General features: G+C 47.6%; 1 protein-coding gene across 1 annotated transcript in view; it reads left to right on the plus strand.

Moving 5' to 3' along the window:
* SURF2 (surfeit 2) overlaps positions 1–19,198 on the plus strand; it is a 70,066-nt gene extending 50,868 nt beyond the window's left edge. Inside the window, exon 6 of the mRNA XM_069609347.1 lies at positions 19,042–19,198. Within this exon, the coding sequence (XP_069465448.1) occupies positions 19,042–19,125 (84 nt within the window). The 3' untranslated portion in view covers positions 19,126–19,198. The remainder of the gene's footprint in view (positions 1–19,041) is intronic.
* Positions 19,199–19,407: the final 209 nt, after the last annotated feature.

The raw sequence follows: 19,407 nt of genomic DNA on the forward strand, positions 1-19,407 counted from the left end.
GTGTATATGTTTATCAACTGGTCTTGCTCCGCCTGACCTGCTGTATGGCGGTATGCAATGATTATATTCAATACAAAACAACTAATGAAAAAATTATGAATGAAAAAACGAATACCAAAATAACTAATTTTGAAAAAAACTAAAAATGGGTTTGTGAGGGGGAATAGTGGTTTTGGGGGTGGGGGAAAAGTATTATTAAAAAAGTGGGTGGGGGTTTGGCGGGGTAAACCCCGCAAAAACAACAAAACATGAATTGGTTATTTTGGAATTAATTATTTTGTATTTGTTATTTTTACATTAGTTATTATTTCATTAGTTATAATCACATGTAACCAGTTAGAGAATTATTGCTTACCTTTTAATCTGTGTTTCACTTATATGAAAAGCAACTGTTATCGTTTTACATTAGGTCACAACATTTGGTCTTACTCACCTAGTATAACTGAAAGGTTATCCTAAAATTAGTTGTACATACTGTACCAAGAATTTGTGTTCCACTCTTGAAAAAAGTATATGATATGGCATTTATCACACGCCTATGCACAGGTGTTTGAAGGCGTGATGAGGCAAGGGAGGGGAACAAAGGGGACAGACATCGATCCTACTAGGCCAGGTGTCATTCAGATCGCGCAAGTGCGAGGGAAGGGAGGAAGGGAAAGTCCTGTACATGGGAATAGATGATAACAATAGTAAAAAAAGAACGGCCAGCATGTGGCAAGTGCATGGGTAAGTGCGGACATCAGCTATTGAGGTCTGGTAGGGGGACGGTAGGGATACAGAACAGTACCAAAGTGCAGGGGATGCCAGGTGTACTTGTAACACTGGGTTGTGCCTCCCCTAAATCTGCTTAGAGCATTTACAAAATAGTCACAGTGTCCATTACTTACCTTGGAATACTGCTGTCGTTATTAAAAGTGTAATGGGGTTTTATTGTCCCTGATTTGCTTGGTGCATTCTAAAATAGTTGGTGTGTGTTAATACTTGTCACTGAGTAGTAATTTAAGCCCCCCCCCCAGAAAGTATAGGAGTTGATTTTACTTACTCTGAACTGAGTTCTAAAAGGCAGGTTACAAGGAATACTTGTAACTGTAACAGAATTGGTTTGTTATGTGATTTCATGACTGACGGGGTCGACTACCCTTGAAATACTGACTGTATTCAAAAAGTATATATACACTGGTTTTACTCGTCAGAAATAGCTGATAGGTTAGACTTGGCTTGACTACTTATTGTATTTTTAATAAGGTTATACTTTGGGTTGTATCCCTTAAGTATTGAGTTGGTTTTTTATAATTTGTGTTTATGTATAATGTGATGGTACTTATTTTCCCAAGATTCATCTTGGCCTACTCGTATTTAAATGAACCATTTATTTTTTCAATCCGAAGTGTTTCTTTGGACCATACGTATGCTACTATTTCTTTGTACCAAGCTACAGCTCTCTCTCCCTCCTAAGATAGGTCTGGCTGTTCTGTCCATGCTACCTCATTCTCAGGTGGTACAACTTTATACTAAGAGTGGAGCTTATTTACTGCCTCAGATATATCGTTTTATGAAGCCCTTAGGTGGACTTCAGAAAAACTGTCCTAATGGGGGAGTAGAGATAGTCCATGAATTGATGTAAAGGTGGTGAAAGGAATTAGGAGAGATAGCACTGTTGCATGAAGAGCTACATGGCATGCAAGTAGTGGGTAGAGGTGGAAGAGGGTTGGGAGATGGACAGAACGTGAGTTGTAAAGTTGATCATTGTTATGGGGGCAAAATAGTAGGTGGGGAGAAGCCTATTCGGAGGCCAAAGCAGAAGTCAAGTCTACGAATTACAAGGGAAGAGATGAGTTTTAGTGGACTGACCGGCAAGTAGAGGATGATTTTTCTGATGTTTACTAGGTCGAGTCTAAAGGAGGTGATTAATTGGTGAAGTTTGAGATTACTCTCAAAGAGGACCCCAAGGTTGCAAGTCTTGAGGGGATGGCGAGATACGGTCTGCTGCAGAGGATAAGATGGGGAAGAAGTAGGGGTCGAGAATGGTATTCCAGGAGGTTGAGAACTTTGGTCTTAGAGTTCAGCAAAAAAGTGTGCTTGCTGTTTGGGTCTTCACCTGCCATTCTAGGCAGGAAAGACCTCAGTGGAAGTTTTGTCTTCAGCGGGAATCCTTTGTATTCCCCGCCCAGGCTTCAGTGTGTCTGAGAAGGCAGGAAGCGAGGAAGGAGTCCAAAACTCAACAGCCTTTTGTTTTGAGATTGCTCTCAAAGAGGACCCCAAGGTTGCAAGTCTTGAGGGGATGGCGAGATAAGGTCTGCTGCAGAGGATAAGCTGGGGAAGAAGTAGGGGTCGAGAATGGTATGCCAGGAGGTTGAGGACTTTGGTCTTAGAAGAGTTGAGCAAAAGACAGCAAAGTGCCATCCATTGGCAGATGGCTGAGAAACAAGGATGGGGGGAGGAAAGGAAAAAAAGATCCGGCAACATCAACAAATTCATGGTAGGAACATCAAAGGATGGGGTCAGCTTATCAAGGAAGAGATGTAGAAGGTAAAGTGTAGTGAGGTAAGGACGGAGTCTTGGAGGACTGCCATAGCGAGATGGTTAGAATTTGAGTATTTTTGTTTCAAGCGATGGAGATTGAAGGTTTGAAATGTAAGAAGCAATCCAGGGATGTGGTGGGTCTTGGAAGCAAGGAGTTAAGAAAGACAAAGATGTGGTAAACTGAGTCAAAGGGCACTGAAAGATCTAGAACAGGGAGTATGGAGGAGAGGTTAATGTGATGGGCAGTGGTAAGAAAGCCTGAGATCTGGGTCATGTTTCTTTGAAGTAACAGCTGCAGAACACCGATTTGAGGGAGTAATAGTGATTGTGGACTGCAAAGTAGCTGTTGATCTGGTTAAATACAACCATTTGAAGGACTTTGGAGTAGTGAGGGAGGTGGGAGACAAGGTGATATTTGGCTAGGATATTCGGGTTGGCAGAGGGCTGCGAGTAGCAGAGGGAGCATGTGGAAGTGCATGAGTGAGGCTCAAGGGGCACTGGTGTATGAAGTTCTGGGGTGCAATGAGTATCTTTGAAAAAGTAAAACCTGGAGATCCCTTCCGATGAGTGCAGACACCCAGTGAGAGGTTGCAGTGTGAGGGCTTTGTTGAGTTCTAAGTTCTGGTTCCAGGTTTGTTTACTTCCAACCTGGAACATTCTGAGTCAGTTGTCCGTTGCCTGGGTGAGGGCCTGCGGCACTCCGCAGGTAACCACTTCCCTTGCGTCTGCCTCCTGTAATCCTTTTAATGGCGACACGCAGGAGCTGGTCCGTGTAGGGGGGAGATACGGAGAACCACAAAGAGTTGGACCTGTGAAGGCCCCCCAACGGCAGCAGAGGGGTCTCGTTCAGCCGTGGTGCAGTTTCCTCAGGGCCAGAAGAGGCTTGAATCGTGGTGCCTGCCAAGCATCGAGCAGTAGGGATGAGACATCCCTGCCCTTGTGGACGAATTTGGTGTACACGAGTCGCAGGATTGGCCACAGTGGTGAGCGCGAGCCGTCCTGGGGGCTATGAGGAAAGGGCCGCAACCTCACGGCGCGTGAGCACTCGTTCATCCCCGTAGTTGTCAGGCCAACGGGGCACTCCCCTGATGCTGCACTTCTTCCCAGTGCGCTCGGAGTGTGGCGCAGGTTTTGCTCAAACCAGCAGGGAGCTTGATCCAGTATTTTAACATTTGATTTAAGGATTTGGACTGGGCAAGCTTTGCCTAAGCCAACAATAGTTGGTTTGTGTATCTTGACAAGACTTCAGTTTTGCTATGCCTGGAGGATCTTGGAACTGTCTGTACTGTGACCTTTTGGGGCTTTCTAGCTGAGGAATTGGTGTTCGGCTGCTTGCTATAGCCGTTCAATGGTGGCTGCTGGAATTCCATCTCCTCCCCCGTTTCTAGCTTGAGCCTGGTACCCCCCCCCCCAAATCAATGGCATGGTACCAGATGGGCACGGTGGAGAAAAATGTTTGACACACATCTGGATGGCGATTCGGGCAATTTTGCGCCTGCTAGGAAGAAGGCAGTGTCACTCCACAATTTTGGAGCTGAGGGGGTACAGCGTTTACGACAGCCTTCCATGACCCTTCCAGAACCGCTGGGAGTAGGGTCTGGAGACTGTGAGAAATCTAGGGGTAGTCTCCCTTTAACACCCAGAGAATGCTGTATACAGGTGGCTAGGGGAGAGCCATCACTCTTGGATCCCAACCCTGGGGGTGGACGAGCAAGGGAGGGAGGATCACCTGGGTAGGGAAATCCGGGGTCGCCTATGTGGGAATGCCCCAGGCGAGATGCAGTATTCTGACAGAATGACAGAAGAGGGGGAGGAGGAAGTCCTGGATGCCTTCATGAGATACGTTGATTCCTGTCACCCTAATCCAGGTCTCATTTTCACTAAATCCAATCCTGTCATTAATGACCCATGGGAGGGAAAGGGAAAAGTAAATTGCCCAAGGTGAGGAAGCAAGGGAAACCACCTAAAACCAAGCCAGGAATCTGGTGTTAATAAACATTCATCCACTACCAATTTAAACCACAGGGAATGCCATCAAACTGCAGTCTTGTATAATCAACCATCAGGAAAATGCAACGGGGCAACCATTCCCTTGAGGGAAAGCCAGGCTAAAGAATTTCCCTATGTCCATTGTCGTTTTCCTGATAGAATAGCAGGAAATAGATCTATTCTCCAAAACCCTTCCATCACCCTCTCCCCATTTCCAAAAAATAGTGGGACGAAGAAGAGGCAACTGGCAATTGTGAAGATTTCCCATAGCAATAACATGGGGAGTGTAAGGGAAACCGGCTGTAGAAAGAACTTGTCCTATTAATAGGCAGAGACAGGCATTTACTAATTGTCACTCACACCTGACTCCACTTGACTGGTTTGCCACCTATAAAAGGTGTGGTTCTGCACGGGTGAGAGCGCAAGCAGGGGACGTAGTTTTTACCAGAGAAGCCAAGGAGCTGAGAGCAGCAGGATCGACGGTCCATAGGAGAACGGTGTGCCGAGACGCAGGCCCAGTGTTGCTGAAGGGCTGAAGCGTGGCTAGGAAGCCGTGTCTCCAGAGAGCCACAGCGAAGCAGGCTGCTATTGGCAGTTAGAACATTGCTTGTTCCCGTGGGACCTGTGCCGGCCACAAGGGCGTCTGAGGGGCAGGTGGTGAGGCCCTACCTCCGGCCCGCACAATCAAAAGGGACTGCTTGTCACTGCGCTGCTGCCCAGGTGAGTCTTGTGAAAGTAAGAGAGCGACTCGGGAGCATGCGGCTGACTGAAGCGGAGCAGGAGAAAAGGAATGCATAAAGCAGCACGGGGAGTGGAAAAGAGGACAGAACAGAAAGGAAATTGTTAAAGCGATAAAGATTGAAAGAAGCGTGATAAAGTAAGAAAAAACAAGAGGCGCAAAGTAAAATAACTGTAATAAAAAGGGTGCAATCAACCGAAATGAAAGACCCCCGGCAGAGTGGAAAGTGTGTACAGGAGATCTGGAAAAGGTGCCAGTGGGCACGGAAAAGTAATGTGATTGCAAGTGTTAACGGAAAAGGTGGAGAAAGTGCCAGGGGGCACACACTGAACTAAAGAAGGTGCAAGTGTGCAAAGAGGAAGTTAAAGAAAGTGCCAGTGGGCACAAGGAGAGGAAGGTGCAAGCGTGCAGGAGAAAGAAAGGTGCCAGTAGGCATGAGAAAGAAGTCAAGAAAACAGGGGAACAAGAAGGGGTTCAGAAAGCCCCTGAAGGTAAAGCATTAAAAGCAGAGAGGGCTTAAAGCTTGGAGTGGTGGCGCTTTGGAGCAAAGAACCTGGCGTTTTCAAAAGTCTCTGCTACCCCTTGAAAGAGCTGTATATGTAAGAAATGTACATCCTGACAAACTGATCTAGTCTTTAGAAACCCAAGAGAGGCCTGAGCTTGGGGAAGGGAACCCTAAAAAGCCTATCAAAGTGGAATTTTGATTGTTTTGTGTTACTGAAGGAAATGAAGCTTGGGGAAGGGAAGCCTAAGACGCTTAAAAAAAATCTTTTTTTCCGGTTATATTTTGAACCTGGAGAGACTGAAGCTCGGGCAAGCGGTCCCCCAAGACATTTAAGAAATTGGCATTGTTTGTACTACGAAGGTCCTATGAACAGTCCCTTTTGATTGAGACCATTCTTTTGAAGCTGACCAACCTACAGCTGGTGAGAAGACCACCTGAATCTAATCCTAGTTTTCTATTTTTGTTGAACCACTACTTTTTACTTTTTGAAAGACTTCCTAACAAACGTTTGTCAGAGAGTGAGGGCAAGCATAGGTTTAGACACAGGCAGATTTTTATTTTGGACTTCCAGACTTCGATGGCCCTTAGAAGCATCAGTTAAAGGAACCATCACTTTCGTGTTAGGGCCAGTTGGGCATTACACCAACCAAAGAACCTTTAGTAAATAAAGGTTTTGAAACTATTATCTTTTGAGTCTGTCTCTCTTGGTACCATGCCTTTCTCACAAGACCTTGATGACTTTGCAATGGCTATTGGGAGACGTCAAGAACATTTTGAGCCCAAGAAAAAAACATGACGCTTGAGAGGCACATATTTCTCCAGAATATCCAGGAACCTCAGGAGCCTTTGAGTTATGTGGCTGTTTTGAGGACATTGAGCCACACGTGTGACTTTGGGCCTCTCACAGGCGCTCTTATCCAGGATCAACTGGTGCGATGCACCAACAGTAGTAGGGTACGTGAAAAACCTCGGGCTAAAGACCTTACCTTTTGGACAAGCTGTTGAGATGGTGAGAGGAATGGAACATTGTAACTATTGTAACAGCCTCTTTCTAAATCTACCTGCCTCTACTCTCCGCCCTCTGCAACTAATCCAGAACAGGACTGCAAGACTTGTCCTTGGCCTCAAGCCCTGGGATCGTATCTCTCCAGCTCTGAAATCTCTCCACTGGCTCCCAGTGGATGCAAGGATTAAATTCAAAACCCTCTGCATTGTCCACAAGGCTTTCTGGGGCCTGGGTCCAAAATACCTTCAGCTATCCCTCCGCAAATACCTCCTCTCTCGAGCTCTTTGCTCCTCTACCTCCAACTCACTCAGGGTCAGTCGTTTTTCTAAGAAACGATCTGGGGGTAGATCTGTCTTCGGATGGGGCCCTCCCTCTGGAACAGCCTCCCTGCCACTCTAAAACTTGAGGAGAACCATCTCCGGTTCCGGAAGCACCTCAAGACCTTACTCTTTTCTTTTGCCTTTGCGCCCCCTCTCCCCTGCTGATCTGTTCTCTCTTGGCACCGTGCACCTGGCCACCCTCTGTCTTTTGGGCCCAGGTACCTGCTCATCCTGCCACCCTCCCGCACTGCCTCCGGGCCACCCCTTGCACTGGGGTCTGTATCTGTACCCATACAGCCCCCCCCTTTTTCTTCCTGCACTTATCAGACCTACCCTGTCTGCTGCCTTAAACCTAGCACTTACAAATTGCTGGCTGCATTACCACTGTTTGTTGTCTTTATTATTTATTTCTGATGCTTGTTAATCTGCTTAGAATCACATGCTGTGCATATGGTCCGACATCCAGTGGTAACCGCAGATTATTGCATCTTGTCTTTCGGGGGACTGAAAGGGGACATCGGCATAGGCGTGTCTGAAACACTATCCCTATCGTGATGTGTGTAGTTCCAAAAATTCCTCACGCGCCGAGGTCCCTCAGATTGTTTTTTTCCGCCCAGATAACTGGTCGCACTATAGCGTAGCTCTTCATGAGACATTGTTTATCTTACTGAATTGTCGGTTTAATCCCCGTTAAGTCACTTCGTCTATCAAGAACATCTTCGACGAAGACTACGGGGGAACCGCCTACGGCTGTGGATTCCGGCACCTAAGATCCGGCGTTCGGACCTCCACGTGGTCGGGCCTTCTGGCCGGCCTACATAGTAGGGAGAGTGGGCTCGGGGTTTGCCATACTGCTATAAGATGTCTTTCCTCTTTTCCACTTCTTTCCTTTTTGGTCTGGTCACCCTTCCCTTCTACTATGGAAAGGGCTCCATTTAGATTCTGCCCTCTGTGAAGGGTCAGATATCCGTGGAAAGACGAGCACACTTTGTGTACGCTTGTCTCCCCCTAGAGCACTAAAGCGGTGTTCGGCGTATAAACTCCTAAACCTAATCCCTTAAGGAGCGCCGGTTGAAGCGGTGGGCCGCAGATGGTATGTCATGAGTGGAGCCTCCCTCCCCTGCCGCGACGCCAGCCGAGAGTGACGGGGGTACATCGGATGACCAAACGTCCAACGCGGATTGTAGAACCTTGAGGCGGACGATTCTAGAGCCGCCACGCCTGTCCCCGGCCCTTCTAGGCTCGACTCTGGTCTTGCTACAGGGACCACACCCGGTGACAGGGGCGTTCAATCGCACCACACAAAACACACAACCCAAGCGCCCTCCTCGACGACGTCGAAGAAGGTTCAAGCGCCATCGAATCGATCTGATCCGAAGCCTTCCCCGCATCCGCAGCAGCGCATGACGACCTTAGGGCGGAGGACCCGGTTCCTGCTCAGCTGGGTCCATTTGGGTCATCCAAGTGGACCACGTAGCAATTTGAGGGGTATATGGATCGGCTGCAGCAGGTTTTCGTTGTTTCTGTTCAACCTCCGCCGAGAAAAGCTTGGGTAGACTCTAACCCTCATACACAAGTAGCCCAACACCTAGGTGATTATCAAGAAGATGTCAGAAGGACATGTATAGAGACATCTATACAGAAGAAGAGGAGACTTCTTTTCTGGACAATTATGGGGAAGATCAAGGCGCAAAGGACAACTGGGAGGACACCCAGCAGGACGATCACAATTTTGATATCGTTTGCCTCGACTCTCCCCCATCCACACTGGTTAGGCAGGCTCCCCCGGTGGATGATCAAATGGCTTTCAACAACACGTTGAAAAAAGCAGCGGAATTCTTTAAAATTGCCACGCTTGAGGCATTGCCTGTACACTATTTCGCGGAAATTAATGACAAGCCTCCGGCTAGCCAGTCTATCTCCCCTATTGAGCTCTGTAAAGAGACGGCTGGCCCCTTCTTTACTCACACCCGCTCAGACGAGGGCTGTGAACCCAAGGGTCGAAAAACCCTTCCGGCCCTCCCCCACCGACCTGCTTTACATCAAAGGGCACGCAATCCCAGACTCGCTGGTGGTGACCAACACTCGCAAGAGAGCAGGGGTTCCCCTTGCCACGGGAGAGTCACCCTCGGATAAGGAGTCCAAAAGGTTATATGCCTTAGGCAAACGGGTCACGTCGGCGGCTGCTTATACCGTCCGGATTGCCAATAACACTACGTTACTGGCAAGCTACGTCGACGCCCAATTGAACCTACTCCAGGAAGGCCTCCAGAAGGTTCCGGAACCAACCAGAGCCAAGCTTCTCGCCATTGTCTCGGAGAGTAAACTTGCCAATCAAAATGTTGTAAAGAATACCCTGGACTCCGCAGAGACAGCAGGCAGGTCTCTCGCACAGGGTGATCTCCTAAAGAGACACGCGTGGCTGCGCACGTCGGGTTTCAGGCCTGAGACCCAGGCATCCATCATCAATAAAAACCCATAGAAGAGGCCAACCTCTTCGGGAAGGCGGTAGATGATGCGTTGGAGACAGACAAGAAGGAGCATGAGACTATAAATAAATAATTTCGGCACGGGCAACTTCAACGCAAGTCAACCGGTGCAAGCCCCACTTACAACCTCCCATTTCTCCCCGGTCGGGGGGCGATTAACATCTTTCCTCAAGGCATGGGAGGGGATATCTTCAGACCAGTGGGTATTAAAGACCGTCGCCCGCGGTTATTGCGTGGAATTCGCCCGACCCCCCCCCCACAATTCAGACCGCCGAAGCATCGACACCTTTCACCGGAACATCTGCAGATCCTGGTCCAATAGGTGGAGGCGCTGCTGGGAAAGGACGCCATAGAAGCCGTCCCGATTCTTCAGGTAAACAAGGGTATTTATTCAATTAACTTCCTTGTACCCAAAAAGGATCTCACCATGCGTCCTGTTCTAGACCTGCGCCCAGCGAACAAGTTCATAAAGCCCCAGATGTTTTGCATGGTTTCGCATGGTAACACTTCAAGAGGTGATCCCATTGCTAAAACAAGGGGACTTCATGACAACATTGGATATGAAAGATGCATACTTTCATATTTCAATGCTGCCAGCGCACAGAAAATTCCTAAGGTTCGTGATTCAGGAAAACACTACCAGTTCAAGGTACCCCCCTTCGACATAGCCTCGGCGCCACAGGTGTTTACCAAGTTCCTGGCAGAGGCAGCAGCACACCTGCGCAGACTTTCAGTTCCAGTTTACCCTTACCTCGACGATTGGCTCATCACGGGGGGCTTGTTCGACGTTTGTTTTTCGAACACCCAAAAGACAGTAGACCTACTGTTCAGCCTAGGATTTTCTATCAACGAAAAGAAATCCAGCTTAGTCCCCAGCCAAGTAAAACAGTTCCTGGGAGCTCTAATTCGCACGGAAGACGGTCTAGTCTTCCCTTCCAGCGAGAGTGTTCAGAACATGCTCTCTCAAGTTCCTCAGTATGTAGCCAGTTGGAAGGTGACGGTACGCAAAGCTATGTGTTTGCTAGGGATGATGGCGTCATGCATATACTTGGTCCACCACGCGCGGCTGCGCATGCGTCCCATGCAGGAGTGGCTCAACAGCCAGTGGTGTCAGGCCAGCGGACAGTGGGAAGATCTGTTAGTTGTCTCGCCAGCCCTCGTTCTCTCTCTGCAGTGGTGGTCGAGGGAGAACCTCTTGAAGGGGAAAACCTTCACCACCCCTGCAGTGGAAGCCACTCTCACGACAGACGCATCTCTCATAGGGTGGGGGGGCTCACCTGCTTCAACAAACAGCGCACGGAGTGTGGTCCCCCTCAGGTAGCGTCCAACCATATAAACCTACTGGAGCTACTGGCAGTGTTTAAAGCATTGAAGGCCTTTCAGGAGCAACTGCAAGGGAAGACAGTGCTGGTCCTAACCGACAGCACAACAGCAATGTATTGTCTGAACAAGCAGGGGGGGCACTCACTCTCCAGGGCTATCCAAGCTGTCCCAAAACATCTGGATATGGGCTCTCAAACGCAAGATGTTCCTGATATCCCAACATGTTCCAGGGGAACTCAATCTTCTGGCAGACGTACTGAGCAGAGATTTTCCTCTGCCAGAAGAATACGAATGACGTCTACACGAAGACATTGTATCCAACGTCTTCGCAGAATGGGGGTTTCCAGAGATCGACTTGTTCGCTACTCGGGAGAACGCCCAATGCCCAGATTACGCCTCCAGGTTCCCCCAGAACCGATCCATGGGGAACGGTCTCTGGATAACTTGGTCGGGGAAATTTGTTTACGCTTTCCCCCCCGACTCCCCTTCTGAACAAGATAGTGCACAAGATGCACCAGGAACCAGTCACCATGATTCTGGTGGCTCCCATGTGGGCCCGCCAACCCTGGTTCACCCACCTGATGGAAATGTCCCTCTCCTCTCCCCTCCAGTCAAGCTGCCCTGCCCTTACAACCAATTGTCTCAGGACAGGGGGGAGACCCTGCACCCATGCCCACAAACTCTGAACTTAGCAGCCTGGCCCCTAAGTCATAGAGTTTGGACATCTGCAACTCCCTCAAAGATGCATGGAAATACTGAGGGAGGCAAGAAAGCCTAACACACGTTATTGCTATGCCAGCAAATGGAAACGTTTTGTCATTTGGTGCAGTTCCAAAGGTGTCAATCCCACCGATTGTTCGCCTTCACACATTGTGTTATATCTAACCCATCTGTTGGACTCTGGGTTAGTGTTCAATTCCTTAAAGGTTCACCTAGCGGCGTTGTCAGCCTACACCAAGTCACAGCAGAAGGTGTCGTGGTGGAAAATTCCCATGATTAAAGCCTTTATGGAAGGGGTTAAAAGAATGTATCCCCCCATCACTCACCCAGCCCCTGGGTGGGATCTAAATGTGGTTTTAACTAGGCTCATGGGACCGCCTTTTGAGCCTATGCATAAAGCTAGTCTGAAAGACCTGACTTACAAGACAGCCTTTCTAGTAGCTATCACTTCTATCAGAAGAGTTAGCGAACTACAGGCCCTCTCGGTCTTGGACCCCTTTGTTACAGTCCACAAAGATAAGGTAGTTCTGCGCAGTCATCCCAGATTTGCGCCAAAATGTATTTCGAAGTTCCATGTGAACCAGTCAATCGAACTACCCACGTTCTTCCAGAGACCTACTAACATGGCCGAAAGAAGCCTTCACACACTAGATGTGCGCAGGGCAGTCATGTTCTACATGGATAGAACTAAACCACTGAGGAAAACTAAACCATTCTTTGTTTCAGTGGCAGCTGGTAGAGAAGGGGACCCTGTCTCTAAATCAGCAATATCAAGGTGAATTGTCAAATGCATCACACTATGTTACACTCTGGCAAAGAGAGAACTTCCCTTCAAGCCTAGAGCACATTCTACTCGAGGCACTGGGGCATCCATAGCATTCATTGCAAATGTTCCCCTAGAGTCCATTTGCAATGCGGCAATCTGGAGTTCTGTACACACTTTTACAAAACACTATTGCCTAGATACTCATTCTAGGTCTGATTCTCAGGTGGGACAAGCAGTACTAAGACATCTTTTTTCTACTGTTCCTTCTCACAACCCACCACCAACTCCGGGTACTGCTCGCTATTCTATGCACAGCATGTGATTCTAAGCAGATTAACAAGCATCAGAAGACATGCCTCCCCGCTCGGGGTGGAAGGAACATAGACTTCTTACTACTTTCTCTCTTCATGTACTCACTCACTATAGCCTTGGGCTCCCTCATGGCAGAAAAAATACAATCAGAGGGACCTCGGCGCGTGAGGGATTTTGGGTACTACACACGTCACGATAGGGATAGTGTTTCAGACACGCCTATGCCGACGTCCCCTTTCGGTCCCCCGAAAGTCAAGATGCAATACTCTGCGGTTACCACTGGATGACGGACCATATGCACAGCATGTGAATCTAAGCAGATACAATCATCAGAAATGCTTTTACGGTACGTTATGCATGTCTTATTGTTATTTATCTGTTTCTCCTCTGCTTCGCACTTTCCACCTCTCCCCCTTCCGTGCACTTTTCCCCTCACCCTCTCCCATGCACTTGTGCGTTCTCAATGTCACTGGGCCTAGTAAGATCGCTGTTTTGTTCTCCCCTGTTCCTCTCCCTTGCCTTGTCGCACTCTGAAACACTTTTGTACGAGCGCAATAGAAATAAAATATCAATCAATCAACAGACGGCTCAGTATATGAAGAACATGAGGTTGGACAATCGGGGCCATGAGGTGTGTGCCGTCAAACCTAAGAGGGCGAATGAAAGCAGCCAGGAGATTAAATGTTTCAAGTGTGGAAGTACGAGGCATTTGTGGTCCAGTTTGTTCAGCCCTGCTAAAAATTAAAATTTGCATTAAATGCAAATGCACTGGACATTTTGCTCACATTTGCAAGGTGGGGCGGAATTAATATGTTTGAACAAGGGACAACACGTGCAGAGCAGTAGGTGGCACAATCATCCGAGTCAAACAGCGGGGAAGGGAGCACTCGGCATGTCTTTGAGATAACCGCTGTTACCGGGGGCAAGAAAGGCCCACTGGACAATTTTACAATTGATGGGGAAAGTCTTGAGCATGAAGGTGGACAGTGCATCTCCGTGGACGATTGTTAGGAAATATTTCATTCATGTGCAATTTTCCCTCAATTTATGGACCCCTGAACTTTTTGCTTTTGTGTGGCTATCCTAACCTGACTTTTTCCAGTGGAGCTCAACCTTCAGTTGAACTCCCCTGGACTTTTGCTCACTTGTAATGGGGAAACCGACACATTCTTCAGACTGTCGGTACTGGGAAACATTTTTTAATAATGTTTTACTTCTTTTTACCGAGTTAAACCGCGTTTACTGTGCTTGGATCAAGACTGTGGCCAGGTCTGAAAATGGCCGAGCCACAAAGTCTTTTGTTCTGTCCCAAGGCCATTTTGTCCCCTTCACCCAGGTCGAGTAACCTAGGTTTCCCTTATTTGGGCATGCAGGCTCCCGCAAAAAACAATCTCTTTTCCAGGCTTCTGCCTGTCACGTATGTGCACCCAGAAAGAGGCCTAGGACTGTCTAGTCCCAATCCACACTGCTGGCACCAGGTGTCTGGAGTGCCTGAATGACTGAGACCACGTGGACTGTGATGCCTGCAAGAAAGAAGATCTTGTATTGGAGGTCCTCGATTTTGGCGCAAAGCTAATCTTGGATAAGAGAAGGGGCTCTGCAGCCATACCAGGTCGATCCCCTCTGTTCTCACTGAACTACAGAAGGAGCCAAGTCTCCTACACGAAGAAACAAACTTTTGAAACTGCCGGCAATTCTTTGGTAGGTTTTGGCACCCTTCGCCCTCTGCTGTCCCATCGGACCCCTGCTTTCTTCTTCGATCAAGAAGGCCTGCCAAGGTGCTTCAACCCTTTGGAGTAGTGGGACCAACTATTCTGTGCCCCCTGCTTGCCCACCTAACAAGCCCCTTTTGGAAGTGTTCCTTGGCTATCTAGAGAACTGTCCAGCTCTACCTCAGGGTAACCCGCAGCACCCCTTCCGCCGTCTCGAGTGCAGACCGGGGACTTGGGACATTGCTTGTGGTCCTGTGCATTCTCCTACCAAGTTTTGCAGGCCTAGCTCCTCTGGGTCCCGAATAAGGAGGGTGCATAACGCTGATCGCTTCCACGATTCCTGCATCACTACCTCTCTCCTGTGCCCTGAAGCCATCTGCGCCAGAATTTTCTTCATACCTCCTTCCAAAGCTGAGAAAAGGCCACTGTCCCGTCAAGGACGATCGTTCTCCACCGCAGCCGCTGAGAGCCAGAGCAACGCGAAACTGCAGGACTCGAACCTACTAGCGACCTCGACTAAACTGAACGAAAGTTTGGTCTGGACTGTGCAGAGGGTCGGTGAGTACTTGCATAACTTACCAGTAGCCCCCTGGCAGAGCAAAGTGTTTTTATGCACGAGTATCACTTAAAGCTACTCTAACTTGGCTGGGTTAGCTTGTGCTCCCTAGCTATTGTCAGCACTTGAATACTGCTTTGCCGCCAAGGGCAGGGCCTACTCGAATACTGGGAATTTATTCTTCATTGCCTCAGTCCCCTTCGTGACTTGCTACAGCCCTACAAAGAAGACTCCCTTTTTGTTTCATCTGCGCATTCGTGCATTTCTATGCACAACTGTACTGTTGAGCACAAGGCTCCCCTCTTCTTGGGGTTGGACTCGAAAGTTAGGGAACGAACTCTGAAGGATTACCTATTGCCATTTGTGTACTAAACTTAACCCTTTCTTTGCAGGTTGTGGTTGTAGCTTATTCCTAAATCGCACTAGGTAATGTAATGTATTTATACTGTATAGTTTAAGGATTTGTGTGATGTGTTTTTCTCATTGCTAAAGTTACTTCTGTCTATTTGGTCCGGCCGACAAATTTATAGATATTTTTTATATACACTTGTCTAAGAGTCATTTGTGGTTCATTGCTGTGTGTGCTAATTGTGGGTATCCGAACACACTCACCCTCCTGAGATTTAGTCTTGACCGCCTGCCAAGCTACCTAGATTGGTCTATCTTTCCCAGAAGATTCCCCTGTTTCACTAAACCGAGGGTGACCTCATAAACATCTGCCCACCAGGTAACAACGATTATTTTGGATGAAACGTGTAGCGGTCCTAGGTGATCGAAGTCCAGATCTAGAGGAACATGATACCCAGCCATGTGGATATGGAGCTGTAGAGATTGAACTCTTGGACAAGTTTCAGGCATTGATTTGAACACAAGGGGAGAAGATGCTCTGCCAAGGTATATGTTGCCAAAAACGGATCTTCACTTCGTGGTTGGGTTGAGCAGGAAAGTTTGGGCATCCGCATTCACACCAAGCTGAGTGAACCAGTGACTGCGACAGAACTTGAAGACAAGTGGGCTGCAGAGTTCCCGGAGGTGTTCTCTGATGAATTGGAGAGACTTAAGGATTTTAAACACCTAATTAAAGTCGGAGCAAATGCCGCTCCAGTGTTTCACAAGGTGCAGCCAGTACCTAATCACATTAAAGAGCTACTCCAAGGAGAATTAAATGTTCTGTTGCAGAAAGGGATCACCGAGAGAGTGGAGGGTGGTGGATTGGTGGTCTCCCATTAATATTGGTTACCAAGGGTACGGGAAACCTTAGGGTATGTGTCAACCTCAGAGACCTCAATAGGAACATGTCGGTGGATAGTCATCCTTTGCCTGTTATTTCCGAAGTACTGTCTATCCTTCGGGAAGCAAACCTTTTCAGTCATCGATTTGTCAGCAGCTTATCACCAGGTACCTATGGCACCGGAGTGTCAAGAAGTTACGGCGTTCGTTACCACGGAATATGCCTTCAAGTACTGTAGGATGCCGTTTGGTGTGGCTTCATCGGCTGCGGTATTCCAACGTCTAATGGGGAAAGTACTTGAATATCAAAAACATTGCAATTTTTCAGGATGATGTTTTGATATATGCGAACTCGAGGGAGGGGCATGATCGAGTTTTGAGGGAGGTGTTGTGCAGGCTGAGAGTCTGGTCTGACGGTTCCACGCAATAAGTGCAAGATTAGTGTGGGGGAAGTTGAATACTTGGGGCATCACATTTCTGCTGAGGGGGTTTGCCCTAAGACCAGTTTAGTGGAGGCCAGAAGTCTGGACCTGGAACCCAAGGATAAGGACCAGTTAAGGTCATTCTTGGGGGTGGGTGGAATTCTATCACACATTTGTGTGCAACTTTGCAGTGTTATCAACGCCTCTTAAGTCATTACTTAAGCACATGAAGTATGTCTGTTCGGAGGAGTGCAGGAATACATTTGTCACTATCAAGAAGAGTGTAGCAAATGCCCTGTCAAATTCTGTGTTGATGGGATGTATCTTACATTGGATGTCAGTATTTTGGGACTGGGGGCATCGCGAACGCAAATTGATGGTGGTAAAGGGGAACGTGTGGTGGCTTTTGCGTCTTTACCTTTGAGGGGAGTGGAGAAGAACTATTCTGTGGTGGAGAGGCCCTTGCTGTGTATTGGACGATTCTTCAATTTATTTTTGTGCAGACAACGTTTTGTGGCGAGGTCCGATCACAAACCGTTGGTGCAAATGCTGGCAGGTGTGGGATGGAACAAAGGTTCACCAAGAATATCTAAGTGGCTTCTGGTTTTGAAGGGGTATGACTTTCAAATTTAATATCTACCGGGTAAGGAGAATTCTGTAGCAGATTGTCTGTTGAGGCTCTCCCTTGAGTGTTCCAAGGGGTAGGCAGAGACCAATGGGGAGGAATTGGTGGTGGCCAGTATTGAGCATGAGGCGTTAAGTGGGAACATGTTGATAGAGAGGATGTGGTGTTGAAGTCGATTGCTGAATGGACGGTGATAGGATGGCCTAGAAGGGATGTCCTAGGGAGGGAGTTTGTCGAAAATTTTGAAGTAAAGGACGAGCTGTCTTTGGCTGGGGGAAAAACCTAGGAGAGTGGTGAAATGTATATGGCAGAGTTATTGGTTGCTGATGATGGATAGTTGTGTGGAGAGGAATGTCGGGGATTGCGGTGTTGCGTTGGGTGTGTGGCCACTGATGAGAGTAAAGTGGTTCGGGAGATTCTGCTTGTTAAGGTTCCGGCTCAGCCTTGGCATAAAATGGCTATAGATGTTATGGGTCCAATTCCAGGTTTGAGGGGTGGCCTCAAATATTTCTTGGTAATGGTGGACTACCACTCTTAAGTGGGTTGAGTGGAAGGCTGCGAGGGATGCCAATACCGTGGAGTTGATTTACATTTTTTGAGGTTGTTTTTTCGTGAAGGGTTTCCTGCGGAGTTGGTTACTGAAAATGGTGTTCAGTTTTGGAGACCATGTTTTTGAAGGAATACTGGATTGCCCATGTGCGCACGGCCCTCTAACATCCCAGGGCCAATGGGTTGGTTGAGTTTGTCAACAGATTCTTGAAGGGAGGTGTTCAGTTGGTGTTTAGCTCGAGGTTGCCATGGCAGACTGTGCTAAGGCAGATGGTGTGGGGCTATTGTACCACGCCACGTTCTGTGACAAAAGTGTCACCTTTTGTTTTATTGAAGAGGCGTGAGCCAGGCACCAAATTGTGTCCAGGATGGTTTGTATATCAGTGCCTGTATTGGTGGACTGTGAAGAGATTTTAAAAGTGGTGTAGGAAGGGCAGGCACATTATAGAAGGGTCTTTGATGATCGTTCCAGAGTACAGTCCCGCGATTGGGCAGTGGGCAATTTGGTGTTGGTGTTGGTCAAGGATCCCAGGATGGGCTACAAGTGTCTTGAGAGCAGTTTTTGGGTCCCAAAATGATCACGCTGTCAGTAATGGTGTGGCTATGGTGGAAGGTGGTGAAGTGTGGTCTATGGATAGGTTACCGCCTTATAGAGGTGGTTCTGAGAATGGTCATGTGGAAAATGAATCAGGTCATGGGGTCAGAGTAAGTGAGAGTTTGAGGAGAGCTCACTCGTTTCAAAGATTTTAAATGAGGCATTGTTTTCAGATTTAAGCAATTTCCTAACCTTTTTGTAGAACTGTTTTAGCTTGGTTTGTTTGTACATTGCTTTCCATTCCTGTTCATCAACGTTACCATCTTATTTCTTTTCATTTATTCTTTGTGAGACACTCATATTGTTGCATTATGGGGAGAAGATGTGTTGAGTTCTAAGTTCTGGTTGCAGGTTGGTTTACTTCCAACCTGGAACTTTCTGAGTCAGTTGGCCGTTGCCTGGGCGGGTGCCTGCTGCACTCAGCAGGTCTTGGTTAATAAACCACTTGCCTTACGTCTTCCTCCTATAATTCTTTCAGGCTTGCAGCTCAAGACTAGGTTTGTAGAGTGGTTTATGCATCACAGTCTAATTGGTGACTGAACCATAGAGCGGGGGCTATAAATGCACACAATAGTCTGGTAGTGATGCTCCAGAGGCTGTGTGCTGATTATGCACTCCTGTGGCTGAATAATGAAATGTACTCTCTCTCTCTCAATGCAGAAGCAGACGGGGTCCCTGAAGAAAAAGTTCAAAAGCCACCACCGGAAGCCCAAAAGTTTTAAGCAAACTGTAAATGGGAAGTGATTTTGTGCAGCTTTGGTGTATAAAGATGTTTAAAAACTATTGTATAATAAAGCCCCTTTTGGGGGGAAAGTAACGTTTTTGTATGAGCATTACTGAAATTGTCCTTTTAAAATGTGCTCTGAAACTTTACATATTGAAATGGTTACTGGTGTGCAGTGTGCGACAAGGCAGGATTGGCAAGAGGATGATGGCCTCCAATAAATACTTGAATATAATATAATACATTTTTATCGAACCCTTCTTGCTACGTGCTTTGCTGTTAATGTTAAAGGATACATATAC

This window comes from Ambystoma mexicanum, chromosome 8, assembly GCF_040938575.1.
Source record: "Ambystoma mexicanum isolate Mex_15411 chromosome 8, UKY_AmexF1_1, whole genome shotgun sequence".
NCBI classification, from domain to species: Eukaryota; Metazoa; Chordata; class Amphibia; order Caudata; family Ambystomatidae; genus Ambystoma; species Ambystoma mexicanum.